General features: G+C 48.6%; 1 protein-coding gene across 1 annotated transcript in view; it reads right to left on the reverse strand.

Moving 5' to 3' along the window:
• Positions 1-14,765: 14,765 nt before the first annotated feature.
• MRPL37 (mitochondrial ribosomal protein L37) overlaps positions 14,766-23,979 on the reverse strand; it is a 128,231-nt gene continuing 119,017 nt past the window's right edge. The window contains exon 7 of the mRNA XM_086952628.1: positions 14,766-15,039. Coding sequence (XP_086808754.1) covers positions 14,962-15,039 — 78 coding nt within the window. The 3' untranslated portion in view covers positions 14,766-14,961. The remainder of the gene's footprint in view (positions 15,040-23,979) is intronic.

A 23,979-nucleotide genomic window follows, 5' to 3' on the forward strand; every position in this document is an offset into this window, starting at 1 on the left:
AGAAAAGAATTACAGAGCTTGGTTAATACAGTGGAAACAATATCCTTTGAAGCTTAAATGTAGTCACAGCCAATACATAGGTTAAACCTTCTCAGTTGAGAAGGATATTCCCTATCACCATAGATGTCTTCAGTTTCAAAAGGGGTGTATGGATCTCTGAGGAAGGACAGTTGAACTATTCAGTTGATCCATACAAAATAAGAAACCAACCAACGTTGACGGCGCCATGTCGTATTTCCACTAATCAGTAAGAACTGCGAGTTTGTGGCCACCTAAACTTAGGATGGTGCCATACTGATTCCATGCACCCCACAGGATACGCTGTCCCTTGCTATCTCATAGTGCCATTGTTAGCTCCCCCCTAACCTAGACAGGGAGTGAACAGTTCTGGAAACTACTGAACATGACAACTCTGTTCCCTCAGGAACTGTGGTGACAGACCTAGACCCTTTTGCTCAGACAATCGTGCGCTCTTTTGCTCAGAGAAATATTGAAAGAATACACGAAGGGACATTTTTGAATATTTATTGAACTGCAGTGATTCTGGTCTAGAATTGTTTTTTACTGCAATGATCAATAGACAGACGCAGACAAAAGTTATAATAAGTGTCAAGACAGTGAATGTAATCAAGAGTTCCACTATCTGGTTGAGACAACTCATATATGCATGCAAATACAGTATGATAACAGTCTAGAGTGCTCCTACAATGCATACTCTAACCTATGTGTCTAGGCTGTGAATGTATGGTTTGCCAAGAAACCCCCCCTCTGGATGATCTAAGCCCTTTTCCTGGTGGGTAAGAATGTAGGATCCAGTCTTGGTCATGAACTGGACACCCCTCACAGAGAGGTCAGTCAGCTGCTAGGCAAATGCTTCAGCATGCAGAGACCCCTCGAAGTCATCAGAAGCATCTCATCTGAATGTATTTGGAAACAAAAGGATATAGAACAGGGCATCCTTGCCTTGGGCTGAAATTGTGATCAGGCTGTCGTTGTTTGTGTTCCACAGATAGCTGTGTCGCTATATGGACATAATAACAAACACAGTTGTATCACGCACGCGAGGTCTTTGCACATAATACCTAGGCAGTGTGATAGTGTTCCCACAAAGACCTTTGTGTCAGCAAGGCTGGTTCTTAGAAACAAACCCGTGTCATGAATGCAAAAGTGTGTCGAAGGTCAATGTGACAAAGGGAAGGCAACTTTAGGAAATAACTCTGTATATGTAAATTGGCACTATTACCTATAAGGCCTAATTCGGGCACATGACAGACCGGCACATCAGTAATCTTCATGGTGGGGACCTCATATACAGTGTTGCAGACGTCACTCAGCAAGAAGAACAATTTTGCCTCGATGACCACAATTTTTTAGTACAAATATATACTTTTTCATTTGTTGCTCAATTTCCTTCAAGAAAAAAGGTACATGATTATATACATAATACAAATCTATATGCAAAAAACACAAATCACCAAGTGCAAAATCTCCTACTGGGCTTTGAGATTTACCGATTGGCGGAGATTCCCTTGGATCCAGTCCCTTTCTTCAGATGTTGTTGCAATGAGTGTGGTGAGGGTATGATTGTGTGAGAATGTTTGTGACAGATTGTTGGTTACCAGGGGTATAATTATTTTGGTGATTTGTGTTTTTTTCGTATAGATTTGTATTTTGTATTATGTATATATTCATGTACCTTTTTTCTTGAATGAAATATCAATACATTTGTATGTCTAAGATTTATACATTTATCATGAACCTGGTCATAAGTTGGAAAACAAATATATATATATTTTTTAAAGAAATCCTCCTTCTGAGTCTATATAATTTAAACGAAAAAAAAGAATACATTGGAAATAAGGAATAAAACTTTATAAAAAAAAAAAGCAAATAAGACTGTTGTGTATCTGTCACCCATACTAAATTGAATGTTGAGCAACAAATGAAAAAGTATATATTTGTACTAAAAAATTGTGGTCATCGAGGGAAAATTGTTCTTCTTGTTGTGTTTCTTCATTCCCCTCCTTTTCCCTGACCTACTTTAGTTTTGAGGGGGTCCCATTAATCTTGCTGTTGGCAGACGTCACTCAGCACACGCACTGCAGCCTGATCAGCACAACATTGATGTGGACCATATCTAACTTCATGGTGCCCCCCCTGGACATACAGGGCCGACAACGTAAACCTGCACATGGGTGACAACCCGATTGGTGGAACAACAATCGCATCATACCTCACTTCAGGGATCCACTCGCCAGGATCTCACACTGGACCTCACTCCTTCCAGATTTCTCCTCTTCCTCACAGGGCACACTGATCTTAAAAAACAGGTAGGCACTGGTGCTCCTGGCTCCGGGATGGTGGCTTTAGATATCCCTGGGTGATGTCCCCTCACCCAGCTAGGAGACTGGCAGGCCTTAGCCCCCAGCCGTGGTCACTGGGAGAAGTCTTGCAGAACTTCTCCTCCATGCACAAACTGACAGGCTGCTTGGCACTGTTTTTAGGGGCCTTGAGCGGCCCTTTGTATAGTCCAAAGACTCTGACACTAAATCAAGTTTGCTGCACGGGAATGATGTTTCTGTTGGGGGGTTTGCTTCCTTTTAGAGTGCCCACTCTGCTCTTGCTACAGAAAGCAGACTGTCACAGCAAGAGTGACTCTAAATCTGATAGCCTTGGGAGTGACTAGAAGTTCGCCTCTGGATGTCAGCCATGGTGATATGTGCATAAAAAGGCAACCCCAGGGCCGTAGCCTTACTCTTCACGATTCTCTTATCAGACCCATCTCCTTCCTAAGATATGCCCAGTTCCCTTTCCAGTGACCTTTCCATGAATCAAAGAGCACCCTTTGAAGTGTATTACAGAGTATGGCTCTTCCTCCAGTGCATCCCATCCAGCTCACTGGAATGCAGCAATCCACAAATCCTTCTGGGTGATTCTTCTACCTCTTCATCCTACTCCAGTCAGCTGTGGGTCTCCCGAAATGGAACCCAGAATTACCCATGTACTGCACCATTCACAGGCACATATACATCCAGCACATGAATACAACAAACAAGCACTGCACAGTGCTACTACTAACTTAATGTAGGCCAGGGGTGAGTTAAGCATTCAGCAGAACTTTATATTTAGAGTGAGCCAGTAGGCCTTACTCCAGTGACACTGGTAGAAAGGCCTGTTCACTTCTACTGATCACTACACAGTAAGCTTCCACCTCAGCACTAGGGTTACTTAACTCAAGGCAAAGGCAGCAAACATTCACCAATATGAAGGTATTGCTTTGGGCGCCCCTCCGGTTGCAACATGACCACTATTCATGAGACAGGCATTTGTCATGGTACCCATGCCAAGTGTTCGCCCATGACAACAAAAATCAACAGCAGGGATCCAGACCGTTACAGCTGGGGCACTCAAGGCAGGGGAACATTTCGTTTATCATGCAAGGTACTTTTCCTTCCCAATAATAATGAAAATAAAATGATATGTGGTGGGAACGACAGTGAATTACATTTCTCAAAGGCACACCAAAAGCCGAATAAAGTGAACATTCACTAAGTGTAGCCATAACCACCACAAACTCACCTGGTACGACACATACCTATGTTAAGCGATATACTTTTAAGTAATCGGGTTAGGAGGCAATAACTCTGCAGCAAGTGTGTTGGTATATGCATGATTGCTTAGCTGGAGATGTTCACTTACTGTTGTATTTTCGTTCCTCTGTTTCTTAATCTCCCATTGGTTACTGTATGATTTAATAATGGATGAAAAGGCAACACTAATGTTTTGTATGAACAATGTTGTGAATTGCAGGTGAATAATACTCATTATATATAGCTTGTTATTGAATGACTTTGTATTGCTACTTCGCGGTCAATAAAAACTACTGTTAAAAGAAAATCTGCTTTCAGGATTCTTCCAATCTCTTTGTAACAGCTGACGTTTATCACGGCTGACAGGGAGGCAGGTAAGGGTTGAAACTGAAGATGTTGGAATAGTCTAGAACTGTACTACGTTGGTCCTCATTTATAGGAAATCTGTTGATGTTCTGTCAGGCATTTGAAGACTGCAGCAACATCAGATTTTTGTGTCACTTTGCCCTTAGGAACAGGATCTGCAGGCTGAATGTCATAAGATTATAGAGAAGGCCAAGATGAAATTGAGGCTAGAGAAGTTGCCCAAAAAGACGTGGATAAGGAAGGAGAAGAATCAGCAATTTTAGGCAATGAATGAGACCGGAATGAGATGACAGCCTGAATCTTTTCCTCAGTAAGAATTGGAGGAGGAGGTGGAGAAGAAGCATTCTAGTTTCTACACCCTTTCCTGTACCATTTTCACCAGAGTCCTGGGAAGAATGATGCCTCTTCCTAGTGTGCTTTGTGTGCTCCGTTCTAATGGGACAACCTGAACACACTGAGGGGAAAGAAAATTCTCCTTTAAATAGTAACTCTTAATAGACCCGCACGTGGCCAGACATACAGCCTGAAAAAGAAAAGTATTGATTTTTAAATCAATAAAATATTTAGACTTAACGGTTTATAATTAAAAAACACAATTTTTCTAGAACTCAGCAGAAACTTATAGATATCAAAGTATTGATGACTTTCGTGCAAAAGCAGAGGAACTGTGTATAGAAAAAAACACAAACCTTACGTACCTTGAAGGAAACTTCTGTAATAGCAGTTTTCTTCAAGGCACTCTGTGGGATCCAAAGGAGCACCAGGGGAAGGCACAATCAATTTCACATTCAATCAATTTTATTGATTTAGACCTCATCAAAGATCCGCAATATAAAAAGAGTGTACAAAATATGTGTAATAAATACAACAATTCTTGAGCTTGACTTCTCTAAAACCGTGTTATAAAATATTTACATTTCTTTAACAGATGTTAGCACAAATTCATTTGGAGGTAATCTAATTAAATTAGTCATTTCATTAGTTCTAATTAAATTATATCTAAAACACACAAGTTTAATAAAAAGCGCCAAGCTTCAAACAAGACTCTATTTGGGCCGACGTATAAAACATGCACAATGTCTTGAACACCTCCTCGACATATATTATAAGATCCTGACTTATCGAATGTATCACACCAATCAACTTGCATTTATACAGCATGGCCTACCTTAAGACCATGATCTGATAGAGACTTCTAGACACAGATTCCTTATCTATGAATTTCCAAAGGTGTCAGACAGGATCCAGAAGATTTTTTGTGAGCAGTACCCCTGCCATAAGGTGGCGTCGGTCAGCTTCCTGTGGCATCTTCTACGATGTCTGCGCCAGAAGGGACGTTCGCTTCACCTCTATAGGAGAAACTAAGCACACTGACATCACTTCTTTTCTTTCTGCGCTAGCCAGCGCTGATCCAAGAGAAGAATGACCCCTCTGTCCATTTTTTTAATATTTTTTTTTTACATTTTGTCAAACTTTTTTTGTTTTTTTCCTTCTGGTGTGTTGAAGATGTTATTGAGGAAATTGAGGAAAACAGGTTTCAAACCCTGTGGCGCCTGTCACCACACCATGTAGGTGATAGAGCTGCACCTTGTTTGTGGTGTCTGGAGCACAACCATGACTCCAAGTCTTGCTCCGATTGCTGGGCCATCATGCCGAAGGCTTTGAGGGAGCGGTCCCTGAAGCTGCTAGTGGCCCGGCATGCAACTGGGCAGAGGTTCCACGTCGAAAGGAAGGTCCAATAACCATTCCAGGAGTCTGAAGTCTTCATCGTCCCATTCTAAATCATCTAAGCAGCCGGGTAAGAGGCGCATAATACACAAGAGGTCGACTTCTCCATATCAGTCGTCATTCCAAGCCTGGCCCCTTGGAAGCTGCGCCTGGGTCGATTTGCGACCCATCCAGCTCACCTTTTGTTGCCGCGGGTTTGGAGGGGGTCCCATTTGGTTCTGTGCCGGCGGCTCCAGCACGGATGGGCCCCATGGACAAGCCATGGATTTGGACCGATGCCGGTCGTGCCATCCTGACCGTCCCCGGCCCGATGCTCCTTCCCTTGCCAGCACCTACCTGCAGCATCAGCCCTCTTGTGATGCCCGAATCCAACATAGAGCCAGACACCAATTTTGGCACCAAGAGGACCCCCGTATCGTAGGTCAGAGCCTGAGCCCTATTCAAAAGTGCTAGGCCTCAGGGAGGAATCGGTGGGGTCGCTGGACTCTTTAGAATACCAGCTTTATGATCAGGATATGGACTGGTGTGAGGAACTGGGTGATGCCAGTGGATTGGATACATCTCCAAAACCTGTCATGCTTTCTCCCCCTACCGTGGCTACGGAGGAGGGAGCTGCATACGTGGTGTGGAGGCGGCTGCGATCCTCGACCTTAAGTTGCTCTCGGTGGCAGTCAAGACCAACATCATGACAGAAATGCTTTAAACAGGAGTCTTCTCCTCTGAAGCCCTACTCCTATTCAACTAAGCCCTCACAGACATCCTTATGGGGACCTGGTCCAAAACCAGCACAGGGGCTCTTGTGAATAGGAGGATTACTGGCCCACACCGCTAGCTCCACTCTAGGGGACCCAAATTTCCTTACCAAACACTGGAGAGCTTGGGGGTCCAAGCCTCAACTTCCCATGGCACGTTCCCTGCCGCTCCCCCTGACAGGAAATCCAAGAGGCTGGACAGCTTGGGAAAAGAAAATGTTTTCTTTCACCAGTCTTGCATTGCTGTTGGTGATTACTGTATGTGTTTTGGGCTGCTACTCCTACACGCTGTGGGGCACTGTTGCACAAGTGCTGCCACAGGCCCAGGCCATCCTCTCCCAAGCAGTCAGACAGGAGAGAAGCAGCAAAATTCAGTATACACTGTGGACTGGATATGAACGACTCACTTGGCAGAGTGGTTTCGTTGACAGTGGCCATAGACGCCACGTCTGGCTGAGAACATCTGGCTTCTCTTGGGGGATGTCCAAGCTTCCATCATGGACATGCTCTTCAATGGAACATCTCTTCAGAGACAAGGCAGATTCCGTGCTGGAGCATTTTAAGGACTCGCCGGCTACGGCCAAGTCCTTGGGTCTCTCGTCTGCTCCCGTAACCCCCAGTCTACTTTTCGCTCCTTTCGTGGCTATGGAAGGGGCCTCAGACCACAACAATAGGGGTCATAGAGAAGGTTCCACCCAGTAATATGCGTTACAGATTGCGGTTACCTTCAGCAGATGAGGAGCCTGGATACATTTTATGGGAGCTGACAGAATGTTGGGGTTCTTTCATATTCAAATTAATTTTCACAGAAAGTATCCATTTACTGAAAGACCCCACTAGAAAATGTTCGTGTTTCTGAATGGACAACTGATCTCTGAAGTGCATGCTTTTAATTGTGACTGTAGTTACATAGCAATTACTATCTCTGAGGAGGTGTTGAAGGGACAGCCATGTAAAACAAATGGCATTACACACGGTCTGAGTATTACTAACAACTATATTTTGGAAGCACCATTTTATAGTGCACCATTTTGGGCATTTTGTAGCAGTTCATCTTATATTGTGTGTAATGCTAGTATAAAATAATTACTTGCATATTCACAGTGCTTCGGTCACAGGCTGTGACCTCGTAGCACTAAAAATACACAAATCAATGTTCTCCACTGCATCAACCAAGATTTAATTCTGTGGCTCTCTAGTTATACACAGACCTTAACACTGCATTAACAAATAGAGGTTTCATAATGTACTATAGTGCATTTCCAACTGAATAACAAGTTTATTTATTTTTCATTTAAGCTGCCTTTTATTTTCTATGTAGCTAATTGACAGTGAAAGACCTAAAAACATACAGAATATTTTGTTTTTAGCCACAACTTTAACCCCGCCCCCATGTTCAGATGCTCAAGGCACTCCACCCCCCCCCCCCCAAACAAGACTGAAGTCAACAGCAGCAGCAAACTAATATAACCTGGAGTCAGTTTTGGCTAAACAAAACAAACAAAAACAAAGGTTTGTGCGCATTAGGCAGACAGCGCTGTTGTGTTGTTGTGTTGCGAAAGAGCTACTTACTAAGCTAGCATCTAAACGGCTTCTTAGACAAGCGTTTTTTAACCTAGTACCCTTTTATGCCAAATTCTTATTGTTTCTATTCTGTTATTATACACTGCTTTTAATAAGTATAACCCTAGAGTAGCACTTACCTGCACATAAATCGTGACCCTCACCGCGGTTTTCGCGGGTCTTCAGGTAGATGATCACGATCGCCGCCATCTTGGGGGGAGTTTTGGGACGCTCTGCAGGCGCCATATTGGTTAGCGCTTCAGTCTTCTTGTCAGGAGGCGCGGCCCCTATTTAAAGCTATTATGGAGACGCGCAGCGGAAGCGCCGTCTCAGCGCCGGAGTCACGCCAGAGTCCAGCCCGTCTGTGCCCGTCCGGGCCTGGGGCCTGGTACTCTGCTCAAAAATTCGGCACCCAGACTGACTTATTCCCGGGCCGAGCTTACTGCATTACGTTACCTACATATTGCGGAACGCAACCCGGTCGATAATGGACTGCTTTTGCCACCAGTCGGCAGGGTGTGCCAGACGATTAATCCGCATAGAGGTAAGAATACCTTGCTGCTGGGTCTGCTGAATTGCAGATCTCTCCCAAGGCACTCAGTTGAAGTTAATCTCCTCATACAAGATCAGGACTTAGATATCCTGTTCCTGATGGAAACCTGGATAACTGCCAGTTCCGATGCTGACATCGTGCAATCCCTCCCGCCAGGCTTTCTTCTGTTTCATCTTGACAGACCTGAGGGGCGAGGGGGTGGCATCGCCATTTTATATAGAGACACATACGTATGTAGGGCCCAGAATGGCTTTGTTGCTGATTGTGAGAGCTGCCATTTCTCCTTGCAGATATCCCCTACAGTATCACTGTCAGGTATACTGATTTACCGGCCTCCGGGCTGCCTGGGCAATTTCGTAAGCTCCTTAATGGAAACTGTGACGACGCTGGCCTCGTCTACAACTAATTTTATAGTGATGGGAGAACTTAATCTCCATTTTAACGATACCGCAGATTTAATAGCCCGAGACCTTCAGGGCGACCTTAAAGCATGTGAGCTGCCTTTATTTAATGCAGGAGCCATGCATGATAAGGGTCACCTACTTGACCCAATGTTTTCTAATATCCCCGCCTTATGGCCAGGCCAGCTTATCCTCCCCCGTGGTCTGACCATTTTTTGGTTTCGGCTGACTGGCAAGTCGACTTACCCCTTACATCCGCCAATCAGGCTTTCTTGGTGGACAGAGCCTGGTCCAGATTATCGATCAATGACTGGACCTCCAAATTGGAAGACTCACTCCCTCCTCCCGAATCAGACCCGATTAAAGGAGATGCGAATCTTAACCAATGGCTGACCGCCTCTCTTGACGCCCTTATCCCGAAAAAGAGAGTGCAAAAGAGGGAGAAAAGAATCGGATCCGCTCCTTGGTACACTGCCGAGCTCCGCATGCTTAGGAAAGGATGTAAAAAGTTGGAGAGGTTATGGAGAATGAAATTGGAGATAACTAGGTGAGAGGAATACCGCGTAGCTATGAGGGGTTATAAATCTGCCCTTCGGCTGGCAAAAGCCCAATTTTTTGAGGAGCGTATAAGATCTGCCTCAAGCTCATCTAGGGAAACTTTTAAAGTGGTGCAAGAACTCCTTAAAGTTCCCGAGCCTGTGGCCACACATGATAAACAGAAGTGTAAGGAGCTCGCAGACTTCTTCCACACGAAAATTGAAAAGTTACTTAGTTCCCTGCCTCAGTCTATACGATCTCAGCCTAATCAGGAAAAGAACTCTATAACACAGCCTAGAGATGTATCTACCTATCTAGATACTTTTGGCCCAGTTTCAGCGGCCGAAGTACCTTAAGATCTATGAAAAGTGGCTCTCCTATGGATCCGGTTCCTATGAAATTTCTAAAGCAGGTAGCAGCTTCCATTGTGGCTCCTATCACCGATCTGAAGAATGCTTCTTTTTCCCAGGGCTTGGTGCCACCAAGCTGGAAAACAGCAGTGGTTAAGGCACTCTTAAAAAAGCCAAACTTGGATACGGCGGACTTGGCAAATTTCAGGCCTATATCCCTGTTGCCGGGACTCGGCAAAATTGCTGAAAGGCTAGCGAATTATCAACTGTCAGGTTTCTTGGAGTCTAATGGATTGCTCCGAGACTCGCAGACCGGATTCCGTCCAGGCCAGAGCACTGACACTGCCCTCCTGGCAGTCGTGGAAGAAACCAGACGCATTATGGATTCAGGAGGATCAGTGGCAGTGATCCTCCTGGACCTTAGTGCGGCGTTTGACACCGTTAACCATCAGGTACTGATTCAGCGACTGTCAGAGGTGGGTGTGGCAGGGGCCGCTCTGAAGTGGCTTAGGTCATTTCTCGACGGCCGCTCATATCAGGTTTGGGAAGGCAGCAATCGCACTACATCTATCCCCCTCCAGTGTGGGGTGCCACAGGGCTCCTCTCTTAGCCCTACATTGTTCAATGTATATATGGCCCCCCCTGGAGGATGTGGTGGCCCCTTATAACATCAAGATCATCAGTTATGCGGATGATACGCAGTTAGTGGTCACCTTATCACAACTGGTGAGAATCCCGATTTGCTGCACTCCTGCCTGTCGGAAGTTCATACCTGGATGGATGAATCAGCTCTTAAGCTGAATGGTTCGAAGACTGAGATAATGCTGCTAGGGAATAAAATCCCCTCACTCCCACCGACCAGCTGGCCTAGCTGTATGGGTGATCTCCCAAGCACGAAAGAGGAGATTAAGAGCTTGGGGGTCTGGTTAGAACAAGATCTGTGGTTCAAGACCCAAGCTAAAAAAACTGCAGGAGTTTGCTTTGCCCTGTTACGGTCAGCCCGCAAAATTTTCCCTCTTCTACCCTTATCATCTAGGAAGTTGTTGATTCAGGGGCTGATAACATCGAGACTCGACTATAGTAACGCCATCTTTTTGGGTGCTCCTGAATCCACCTTCAACAAACTTCAGCAGGTTCAAAATGCGGCGGCAAGGCTGCTCATGGGTATCCCCAGAACCCAGTCAGCCAGACCTGCCTTAAAGGCTCTGCACTGGCTTCCAGTGCGGGAAAGAGTTAAATTTAAGGCACTCTTTACAGCCCACAAAATTCTTCAGGGGACAGGACCCCCTATTCTGAGGAATCTAGCGGTGCCATACAAAGCGAATAGAACGCTGCGTTCCGATCAGAAACACCTTCTCCTAGTCCCTAAAGTAAAGAGGGCACGTACGGGCGGGAGAAGATTCTCAGTTAACACAGCGATGCTGTGGAATTCCCTACCTTTAAAACTGCATGCCGAGACTTGCACTTTGCGCTTTCGTACATGTCTTAAAACACATCTGTTTCCTGCTTGATTGCACCTGACTGGCCCTTTTTTATTATCTGTTGGTGTCCGGATAAGCGCTGGGATGCCAGAGGGTAACTGCGCGCTATATAAAATTTTAAATAATAATAATAATTTAAAAAACCTTTTTAGAAAAACAATGTAAAAGAAAATTAATGTTACCACTTCTTCCCTTGGAATTAAGGAAAGCATCATACTTAGACCTTACAGTTCATGATTAATTATTGTAAATGGTATGTTTTAATTAGGATGAATGTTGTTCAGCAACCTCCAGTTCCATGCATCTGTAAAAGGTAAGCTGTCAGCATCCTATGAAACGTTATCACAGTTCTCCTCGGATGTCGTGCACGAAAGTTGCAGCCTATGCATTAGTCATTATACCAAGGGCCACTGGGATTATGCGATTGTGTGGCCGCTGTGATTTTTGCATGATTATAGATTTGCTGCACTTCCCAAATAATCCATCACCTGCCACATAATCTGTTGATTTTAACAAAAAAAACGGTTTATAGTTTAACAGGTTCAAATGTCACTTAAAAGCAGCAACACGTGTTGCCGCGCGGTAGCAGACCCTTTGCAAAGCTGGCTTGTCAGTGTTTTGTTGCTCATTGATATAGTTGGGTCTTAAACTGGTACTAATGAGGTGCAACCACAGATTAACCGTCTCTTTGGAGAAAAACAGGCACACCGTTCATATAAGTTCAGAAAGGTGCCATTATCCAAAAAAGTTTCGTCAAATGATGTTTTCTTTGTGGAAAATAAAGTACCATTGTGCATTTCTGGGTAATTCTTTTTGTTCGAACTGTGTGGTACGCCTCTGACACCGTACCACAGTCACCAACAAACCTTTGGCTTGCTAAACACCATTTAATATTATTTCCTCACTGTGAAAATTATTTGCCGTGGGAATTGAGGACGTTTATGGTTGTCGATGATTAGGAAAACCAGGTTCTAGAAAGTTTTGTCAGGTGGGTGTCTTTACGCCTGAACATTTTTTACAGTGGGGTCTTGACATAAAAAAGTTTGAAGACCTCTAGTGTAGACTTGCATGTCTCCACCCATTCAAATGAGGGGGTGGAGCCTCCTACAACAGCATGTAGAACTGTTAAGTTACTACCAACAACTTTGACTTTGTTACGATCCACCTAGTTGAGAGGAAATCTTGCTATAGAATAGCGTAGAAAATTAAATAAAGTTGACCGTTTATTTGAAGTGTTATTAATTATTTAGTAAACATGGTTAAAAGTTATACATTTAATAAATGTAAAAATGTTTTACTTTAAAAAAAATTACGAACTTTTAGTTGTAAAATAAGATTATCCAAATTTGTAAAATGTTTATATAGGTTTGAAATCATTAGTTCCTAGGGGTGTTATTTTAATTTTCAGCCTCTACTGATTTCTATGGAAGAGCATTGCATTACTAGTGATTGGCAATTTGTGGTTCTCGACTTACTCCAAGGTTAGACTGGAGTACATTTACACATGTATTGACAACATTAGGGCTGTAGTACTTTAGAAGTGTATTCTGTGATTAACTATTCTTACTCTTTTGTAGGTGTGTGTTTTGTATTAACACATTCCTCCCAAACTCTCAAACATCCCTATTCCCCAAACATTTAGTAGTAAGTATCCCAATTGTTCTGCCACTCTCCCTTGGCCAACCCACATTTACTGCAACAATGTATATCTGTGTGCAGAGATCTCTGCACCTGTGGCAGAGACCTATGCACAGAAACGGAAGTAGGTTTGTGAATTGCATTGTGTAGTAGAAGAGTACTACTACAGAGTAGTAATTTACACAGGACAAAATGTAACTTTTGAATGGAACCGTACATGTCTATCTTTAGTAGACACGTAGGGTTCCATTCACAAACTGCACACATCTTTAGTAGTACAGATGCATTTGTTTGTAGGTCAGAATTTGTACCATTATTATTTGTCTTGCCATCATTTACTAATGACTTCGGAGCACATTCTTCTGAAACAACTGGTGGCTGACATTTCAACATGCCTCTAAGTGAACATTGAGTGGATGGGGTATTCTTTACAGCTGACAAGATCTGCCGCACAAGAGAGTTGAGGCTTCATTGAGGGAGGCTTATAGGTCAGATTATGAATTAATTGCTTACTGATATACTCCTGCCCTCTTCAAACCTTTCCTGCAATCTTCCTGCATAAAAGGAAACCATACTCCCAGAATCCCAGAGCTCCTACTCGGACATCACAAACGGAGGCCCTTGTTTCACTATATCCCCATTCAGCAGTCAATCTCCCAAGAAGTGGCGATTGCATTTTGCATCCAAGAGAGGCAATTAAAAACGATCATCATGTGGGCCAGACTGCAAGGTTTCTCTTTTCTATTTCACTGTACACTCGACCAGGATCTTCACTATGCCTGCAAGCCATTTATAAACTTACTACTGTACATTTAGGACTAGAGACCAGATGTACACAGGTTTTTAGTGTCCTGAAACTCTCTAATTCGGTAAATAAGAGAGTTTGTGAATGATAAAACCTCTTTTTAAAATACATTACATAACCCCATGTAACGATTCGGAAAAGGTTTACTGCCATTAAATGGATTGAGCAAATCATACTTAATCAGTATTTGAAAGGGGCATGCATAGGGGTGTCCCTTCCAAATTCGCTTCCATATGATAAGTATTTTGTTATGTGACCAAACTTCAGTCACAAAACATTAATATTTTACCAACTACACAAAGGTAGCTGTAACCCGTTTACTCCTGGGGGTGGGGGGGGACTTTCGTTAAACTTTGCATTTTTTATAACACATCCCATTTTCCTTCAAGGAAAGAAGTGCCATAAAAATAAAATTGCTCCATTTAAAAGCAATCACAGACACAGTGACAAATTGTAACTGACTATGATTTGGTATTTTGTGAACATACCTCTTAGTACATTAGTCGGTTTGAAAAATACTAACGAATTCTGTAAAAGTCGGTGCGCAAATTAAGAACCATTTACCAAACGAATTTTTAATACTCTAGGCCTAGGGTGAGTACATGTAAATTACAATGGGAGAGTATAGTAGCATTACTGCATTTTATTGGCCCTTTCATTCTGAAGACATTAAAAGGAGGCATGTGATGGCCGAAGATTGAAGTCTTGATTTACTTCTAGTTATATTTCAGATGACTTTATGACCACTTTATCATCTATAACCTGGATTTTACTTTGCAATGTGAACTATTAAACCCAAATATTTTGTTCCAGACCAAACACAAAAATACCCTTTACGTTGGATGTGACTCCAAGTTAATACTGTAGGTCTTGTGTTCAATTTCAACACTTTATGAACAGTGATTGAGAGGCGAGTGGGAAGAAAAATAGTACAGGTTGAAATAAGTGATTAAAAGAGAACCAGACAAACAAAGAAATGTTCCTCACCCAATGGACGCATATTATATTTACAACATTTTATTATCACAAATATTTCCTGGACACCATCTGCAACATAACCTGTCGGAATTACTCATCTGTCCAAATAATAAATACTTAAGATTCATTTCCTGTGAACGAAGTGAACGCAGGAGTGAGAAGATCTCTATAAATGACGATTTGTACAGAGTTGTGGTTTCTCCCCAGTAGCTACGAAGTTTACATTGCGCCATGTAAGTACATTGCCAAAAACTTCTTGAATGTGTCAGGTTGGTAACCAAATACACCAGAAGGCACCTAGGGAGAAAACCAAATCCAGTTAAAGGTTTGCATATAACATTAGATTGTTCTTTCTAAGCAGCATTGTCCCAATACTGCCATTATTTCAGTCCAGCAGTAGAAAAAAAACATTCTTATATTAAAATCTTGATAATTAAGTCAGTTATCAAATTCATCTTTATTTGGGTGCAAAAAGTATCTACAAAAGTTAAGACATGCAAAAATAAAACGCATAAAAAGAATGCAAAAACTTATAAATAATTAAGACAGTTCTTAAAATACGTAATTAATTACCAAGTCATTCAATGAAATACGGGCTCGGACAGCAGTTCTCACAAAAACACGTGTATGAACGATTGTTGGACTTGGCCCTTCTGGCAGGTTCACCCCTAAACTTGTTGCTTTTTATGGTGACCCAGTGTTAGTGATTTTTGGCTTCTGTGCACTTTACCACTGTGTCCCAGGGTAAAGTGCGTGCGTGTGGCAAGGTTGGCCTGCCCTCCCATAGGAATGAATGGGGAATGTATGTGTCGATGTTAGTTCCTGATGCGTGGGGAGTGCAGGTGCGAGTTTGGTATGTGCGGACTCGTGTGATTAAATGCTGCGCGATGATGTGTGCAGCATAACTGTGTCTAGTTTGGAAGTGCCTCTTCTAGAAGTTGGCATGTCTGTGTAAATTAGGTGAAATGACTGGCTGGCTTGTGATTGGCTGGAGCTGGTTGGTGTGCCAGGCACCAGGAGTCAGGATGGGTCTGACCCAGTGGTGAATGGGAGATCTGCATGTTGATGGCCGGGGAGGAGTGCACCTGGGACCTGAATAGGGCTGGGCTTTCCCCCACACAATGCAGGCTCGACACCCTGTGGTGCGACTGATGACCCTACCCATCCTGTGAATAGGCAGAGGAGCTGAGCAAAACAAAGTGCTCAGGAACCAGTTGTATCTGGTTTGCCCCTTGCCTGCACCCTTGTAGACAAAGGATTTCTTAGTATAAGAAGGGTCTGTGACCCCATAGCAAATGTTCTTGCTGATCCTACCTTGAGGGGGACCTGCTGCTGTTGCTGGGTGCCAGGAGGACTGCCACTGGGGACTGCCTCCCTGTCTGGAGGGCCCTGTGAGCTGGCCCCTGGGCCAAGCCTTGCCCCCCCCCCCCCTGCCTTTCTACGGACTTGCTCCTGAGCTTGGCCTGCAGTGCCTGGAAGCGCTTTGTTCTCCTTGCCAGGAGCGCTGTGTGGCTGGCCCCTTGCTCGTCTTGTTTAGGGGATGGGGGAGCGGGTGCCCACCCTGCATTTCGCCCGCATTTTGCCTAATCTGTGGCATGGGTGCCTACCCCGGGGGCGTGGCTTGGGCGCCGATGGCGATGGTCGCCTGAGAGCTCGGCTCCGGGACTAAGCCCGAGATTATCCTGAAAATCGGAGGCTGAGGGGCACCCCAAACCCCGCATTCGGTTGTGCGAGGCGACGACACCCTGCCGGGGGCCTTAGTGGAGTTTAGACGGGGACTGCTCTGAAGAAATGCCGAAGTTTGCGGAGTGGCGGAGTGCGACCCAACATGGCGCCCGGATTCCTTTGTCCCCTCGATCGAAGCTACTGAGCTGAGGAGGACTCGCGGATGTCGGCTGGCACCCGGCTTCATCATCCTCGGTTGTTTTGGACAGTGGACATTGACGGGCTCAGACTTTATGCAACGGGTTCACACCCGATTAGACGACTGGGCGGGTGCCCACGCACTGGAGGGCACCGAGTGTGGGAGCCTTCGGCTACAGGTGGTGGCCCGCATCGCGACTCCGCAGCCAGATACGTCCTCCCGGCCAATTCAACTACATGGGAGGCGCGACACTCTGGCGCCACGGAACGACCGAGGGAGTTGGTGGCCCTCACCCGGGAGCTATAGTGGGTGAACGGGCCTGCTCGTCCAGGCGACGGTTGTCTCCGCCCCCTCATCGGTGCCCTCGGACGACGTGGCGGTGGTGTGAGCCGAGGCGGCGGAGCCCCTACAGGCACTGGAGAAGGAGATCGCCCAGACCCGATGTGAGACGGAATTCCCGGGAAGGTCGCGATCGACTCCTGTACGCGGAGACGCTTACTCCGGGACACCTACGGAGAGCCCCCGGCAACATGGGGAAACCCAGAGGAGCCAAGGGATCCACCCAGACCACCTCGGACTCTGAAGCCCAAGACAAGGAAGAGCAAGGAGACCCCAAAAGACCTGATGGCGCTCCGCTGCAGCAACAGTTCGACCGAATACTGGAGGCGATAGAGGCTACTCGGTCGGCCCTCCAACAGGACATTGCTCAGGTGGCGACAGGCCTGGGCCTCCTTAGGGCGGACCATGGAAAACTCTCGGACCGGGTCAAGGAGGTGGAGGGCACGGTGAAAACTTTGGAACCGGCGCAGAGAACCTTAGCTGCGATGATAAAGGATGCCATGTCCCGAATCGAGACCCTCGAACGGAGGGCGGAGGATGCGGAAGGCCGCAACAGAAGGAACAACATCCGAGTGGTGGGCCTGCCGGAAAAAATCGAGGATGGTGATATGGTGCGATACTTGGAGACCTGGCTCCGAGACACGGTGGTCCCGGAGGGGCTGTCCTCCTTCTACACTCTGGAACGGGCCCACAGAGTTCCAGCACGACCCCTACAGCAGGGACGCACTCCAAGGCCGGTGGTGGCGCGGTTGCTACATTTTCGGGACAGAGACTTGATCCTAAACGCCGCCAGGCACAATGGTCCGTTCCAGGTCGCGAACAGTCAGGTGAACATCTTCCCTGACTATACCTACGAGACGCAACGCAAGCGGTTCTCCTTCCTGGCGGTTAAGCGTGAACTCAGAAGTGAGGGCATCCAATATTCCCTCCTATTCCCCGCGAAGCTCCGCGTCATTGTCGACGACAAAACCCAGTTCTTCGACACCCCGGAGGAGGTCTGTAACTGGCTCGAACTATATCGGACAGGGAAAGATGGTTTCGGCGCCTCGACCCAACGGGAGGATGAGCCGGAACAAAGGAGGCGATCCAAGAGAGTCAGAAATCGCCGCGGCCGCACGGGAGGGCCATCGACTGCGGAGACATCATCGGAGCGGAGGGGAGTGTTGGAGGTTCTGTCGGAACTATCGGGAGCAAGAGATGAAACTCTCGAGGAGGAGGAAGAAAACCCGGGTGCCCAGGGGGCACCATCGGACTCTGAGGATTCAGTGGCAGACAGTACCCATACACCGGTGATCACACCGAAGTCGGTGGAGGACCTCTTAGACGGACAAGGGTGACGGGGTACGCTGCCTTGTTTTGGGTGGGGGCCCGGCAGGGGGGAGGCGGTTGCCGTTCTTTATTGCTGACAACGGAGGAGGGAGGGTTGGGGGGCCTCTGCTCTTGCCCCAGGAGGGTTTGATACCGGGGGGGGGCTTGCTATAGTCCTGGTAGCCTGGGCGACGAGGGCCCACTGCCTCCGCCCAGCCCGCACCTGGCCCATAAGGCCTTCCTACGGTGGCGACCGTGGGACTAGGGGAGGTTTTGGGGTTGATACACGCCGAGGTTTGGATGGGATCTAGATGGTGCAGTTTGGGTCCTGTTCTGGGGTGGTTGGGGGGGGGCCTTGTTGGTTTTTGGGTGGTTTGGTTTTGGTTGGGGAAAATGGCCGCCATCAGCGCTGGGTGGATTGATACTTTTTCTTTGGGGGGACCCAAACGGGAAGACTGTGCGAGAACACTATGGGACAATGGCTGATGTTGCTAACTTGAAATGTGTTACTTGGAACGTGAGGGGGCTTCACACTATGTCCAGGCGTCACAAGGTCCATGCTTATTTAGTGCGTAGGGGAGTGCAAATGGCGCTGCTGCAGGAAACGCATCTGAACAAGGCGGAAGGGGCGGCGCTTCAGCGTAGGTGGCGAGGGCAGGTCTTCTCCACGGCGTACTCTGCTTATGCCAGGGGGGCGCTAATATGGATTAGGGCAGGAGTCCCCTTTCAGGTCACGAGGACAGCGTTGGACCCAGAGGGGCGTTTCGTGGCCATCTCAGGCACCCTAGGAGGGAGGGATCTGAACGTTTGCTGTGTGTATGCTCCTAATGTGGACCAGACTGCCTTCCTTTCCGGGTTATCGGGCTCGCTGGCCCACTTTTTTGCCGGGCCCCTCCTGCTGGGGGGAGACTTTAACTCCGTAGTAGATGTGGACATGGACCGCTCGCATCCCCCGCTCCCCGATTCCCCGGTCCGGCGTACGGCCAAGGGTCGTCAGGATTGGCAGACCCGCTGGGGTTTGACGGACATTTGGAGGGCGCATCACCCCGCGACTAGAGATTATTCATACTTTTCGAGCCTCCATGAGCTACATGTCAGGCTAGATGGCTTTCTTGGTTCGCCCGAACTAGTTTCGGCAGCGGTCCGTTCGGAGTACCTATCGCGGACCATCTCGGACCATAACCCCCTCCTGCTGGACGTTCGCTGGTTCCCCGGGACGCCGGCAGTACCCACCTGGAAGATGCGCCCCGAGATCCTCGAGGACAGTGTCTTCAAGGCGGACCTAGGGGAGAAAATCACGGATTATTTTGCGTCCAACGGCGGTTCCGCGAGTACTAGGGCGTTCGAATGGGACGCTTTTAAGGTGGTGGTGAGGGGCTACTGTATCTCTAAGAAGGTGGGCATGAGGCGTGTTATCCTGGCAGATTTAGATACAGCGGACCGGGCACTCCGCGAACTTGAGGTTAGCCGTCCCGGGCACCCGGAATTGCAAACGCAAACGGTAGAGGCGAGGGAGAAGGTAGCGGTGGAGGTCGAGCGGCTCCGCTGTTTTGATTATAAGGCCTATACGGTCCGGTCTATTGCGGAGGGAGACAGGTCAAGTGCGTTGCTGGCGTGGTTGGCCAACCCCACGCGCCAGTCCCAGACAACGACAAATATGCGTAGGGCAGATGGGACCGAGGTTTGCACCCAACCGGAGATTCTTAGTTGCTTCCGGCATTACTACGAAAGTTTGTACCATAGTCGCTCCGCGCGTGACCCGGATCGGCTTGACAACTATCTTAGCCCACTGGAACTACGCACAGTAGGACAGGAAGTGGCTGAAACCCTGGGATCCGATATCGACTTAGGGGAGATCCGCGGGGCCATCAAACGGATGGCGAGAAACAAGACCCCGGGCCTGGATGGCCTCCCAGTGGAGTTCTATGCAGCTTACGCTGACCTCTTGGCCCCTCGGTTACTAGTGGTCTACAGGGAGGCGAAGAGGTTGGGTCGTCTCCCTGGCTCGATGTGTGAGGCGTTGGTGGTTCCTCTCCTCAAACCGGGCCGGGACTCGTCCGACCCGGGGTCTTACCGTCCCCTATCCATGCTGACGGTGGACTACAAAATATTGAGCAGCATCTTAGCCTCGAGGCTGCTGGGACATATGAGTTCCCTAGTACATGAGGACCAAGCCGGTTTCATCCCACGGCGGAATACAACTATGAACATCCGACGGCTGTTCCGCTTGCTTGGGGAACCATTTGTGGAAGCCCCGTCCCCGGTGGTCTTGTCGGTAGACCTGGAGAAGGCTTTTGATAGCCTGGAATGGGACTACCTATGCACGGTATTACGGAGATTCGGCCTCGGGGAGGGATTTGTCAAATGGACCGCAGTCCTCTACGCTTCCGCTTCGGCCAGGGTTAGATCGGGCCCTTTGATTTCGTCGCGATATCCGGTGGAACGGGGCACGCGGCAGGGATGCTCTTTATCCCCGCTTCTTTTTGCACTAGCGGTAGAGCCGCTGGCGATGCACCTCCGCTCGGGAGCCCACTACACGGGCTTATGGACGGCGGCGGGCCCGCATTATGTCTCGCTCTATGCGGACGATCTGTTGCTCTTCCTGGAGGATCCGGTCGACGCTTTGCGGGGAGCGGAAGTAGCGCTAACGGAGTTCGGAGCAGTCTCGGGTCTCCAAGTGAACTGGTCTAAGACCTGCCTTTTCCCAATGCGCAGGGGCACCCCCGCTCCTACGCTAAGTAAGGAGATCAGGTGGGAACCCGACTGCTTTAAATACCTCAGGGTATTTGTGTATCATGACCAACCCGACCTCCTAGATGGGAACATTGCCCGTTGCATGCGAGCGCTCCGAGGCTGCATGGACTTCTGGGCCACGCTGCCGCTCTCAGTGGCGGGACGTATTGCCCTGCTCAAAATGGTGGCGCTCCCCCGGCTATTGTACTACTTCCGAACCTTGCCGATTTGGGTCCCACCGGCCACGTTTCGTCGCCTGCGTTCTATGGTGACCGGGTTCCTCTGGGGAACGGGCCGGCGGCGGGTGGCCCTCAACACCCTGATAAGGCCAAAGGACGAGGGGGGGCTAGCTGTGCCGGATTTCGAGAAGTACTATCTGGCGGCACAGCTCCAGACCTACACCCAGGAGATAGCCAGGGAATTCAGAGGCCCGGATGACGGAAGGGGGACGGGTATGGCCAGGCACATCCTCTCCTTTATCGCGCTGCGACAACGCTTGATCCTACGGGACCTATCGATGGAGGAGCGGACTATCCGACTGTGCTGGAACCGGGCTCACGCTAGAGGCCGCTCACGGAATCCATATGCACCTGAAATACCGTTGGGGATGCTGACGGCCCTCCCCCACGGAGGGGATTGGTCACGATTGGCGGACTGGGAGGACTCAGGTTTACAGCTCGTCGGGGACCTGTATGAGGACGGAGCGCTCTTGTCCTTTCAGGATCTCATTGACCGCTTTGGGATCTCCAGGGGCGACTTTCTGCTGCATTCGGCCATTGTGCGAGCGATCCAGGCGCACTGGCGGAACGGGCTAGAGGAACCCCAATTATCTCAGGTATGCCAGTACGTGATGATGTCGGCGGGCACGGTGAAGGCGGTCACTTGCCTCTACGGCAGGTTGATCACCGAGGGGTTGGTTCCTCTCACTACATTGAAATCCCGCTGGGAGGAGGACATTGGTAGGGAGATACCGGAGACGACCTGGGCCCAGCTGGTGAGGCGTGCCTGGAAGGGTACACGCAGCGCCCGTTTCCAACTGGTCCACTATTATGTTCTCCACAGAGCGTACCTGACCCCGGTAAAGATCAGGCGTTATTTTGCCACGGCTTCAGCGGAATGCCCTAGGTGCCCGGCTCAGGAGGCGGACCTTTTACACATGCTATGGGCCTGTCCAGGACTGACGTCCTACTGGCAGGAGGTAGCGGCGACCTTAGAGGAGGTGACGGGGAGGCATCTATCATTCGATGTGGCGGTGGGGCTCTTGCACTGGTTCCCCCATACCCCCCGGAATAAAATCTCCAGTAAATTCATTGACCTGGGGCTCCTACTTGCTAAGCGAGAGGTGACCAGGAACTGGAAGGCACGGGCTGGTCCGGCAGGCAGCAGATGGCACAGTGAGCTTTTGAAGTGGGCGGCGGGTGAGAGCGCGCTAAGATACCAGCTGGCTTGGAGGCAGGGTAACGAGAAGGCGCAGGAGGCCGCGTTAGAGTGGGAAACGCTGGTGCAGGCCCTCAGAGATTATTGTACCCCCAGCGACTCCGATTGTGATGAGGCAACTCGCCCCGAGTCCCGATAAACATTAGCATTGATAGCACTATTACCTTCACCGTGGGTCAAGCAATGGATCCTACGTTGATGAGCTCCCTGGCGCTGATGGTGGGGGGGGGGGGGGGGGGGGGGGGAGAGTTCCGTAGTTAATGGGCAGTTCAAGGGGGGGGGTTACTGTGGGGGTTTTGGGTTTGTTTAGAAAAGCAGAAGACGGACAGTGTGTCATCCGGACCAGCTCCAGCATTCTACTGACCCCAGCTTATTTGCCGCCCGACCCCAGGGATATGGGCTAATTGGCTGTGTACAAACGTTATGGAAGGGGGTCAGTGGGCTTTCTGTTGTAAATATCGTTCATAACACAATGCTGGTCGATACTGTATTGATTTACTGATTCCTGCAATAAAAATATATTTTAAAAAAAAAAAATGGGTGCCTACCCCGCTCATTGCCGTATTTCTGCCGATTTTCGGGAGCCTACCCCGTTGTTGCCGCGGCCAGAGAAGAATTACCTCGGGGCCACTGCCTAGCGCAAACCGGAAGTACTGTTCCGAAACCGGAAGCCGCCGGGAGCCCACCCCGAGCTCCGGCATCCTAGGGCGAGGTGTGCAGTTCGGGACACCAGCGGATCTGTGCCGGTGTCCCGGGAAGTGTGGCCCTAAGAGGCCCCAGGCGGGAGCCTACCCCGCGCTGGAAGTGAGCAAGACCCAGGGAGCGGGTCGAGGAGCAGCCAGAAGACAACGGAGACTCCGCTCCAGGAATTTGAGGAGCATCGGCCGCCGTAAGGAAGCCCCGCGGGGACGCCGCCTCCAAGCAGCTGGTGAGTGCGGGCGTCTCGGGGGTAGTTCCCAATTTAATGAGGAGCGCCCCCAGTTGGCAGCGGGTCGCTCCCCTGGCAAAATACCTCATTTTTCAGGTGCTTTCCGAGCCCCCCAGAGGCTCCAACGACAGGACACATTGCTATTTTAGAGCCAAAGAGGCTCCGGGGGGCCATTATTGTTCGAGGGGGCGTCAGAGCACATTGCCAGTTCCTGCCCCCCTCCTGCTAAAGTGCTACCATCATTTTATTTTTTTATTTGAGAGCCTGAGAGGCTTCACGGACTTCGGAGGCATTATTTTGTTGCAGTGCCCACGACGGCTCCAGGGGCCATTATTTCCCAAGTCCCCAGAGGAGGGACTCCCAAGAAGGGGCCATCTATGTTTACAGCCCGAGAGGCTCCCACACCCGCATTGTTGGGGCATTTTGGAGGGTAGAGCGGCCCCGGTTGGCAGCGGGCTGCTCCCCCCAGTGAGGTGGCATTTGTTTCTTGAGCCCACGAGGCTCCCACGTGTCCTTGGGCCCCATTATTGTTCAGGGCCCCATTATTGTTCAGAGCCCCACAGGAGAACCAGGGGGCACCCTGGTGCCAGGTTCCCTGCTACAGCTGCCCAGCACTTAGTGGGCAGCT

The sequence above is a fragment of the Lissotriton vulgaris genome, chromosome 1_1 (genome assembly GCF_964263255.1).
Source record: "Lissotriton vulgaris chromosome 1_1, aLisVul1.2, whole genome shotgun sequence".
In the NCBI taxonomy this organism is placed as follows: domain Eukaryota; kingdom Metazoa; phylum Chordata; class Amphibia; order Caudata; family Salamandridae; genus Lissotriton; species Lissotriton vulgaris.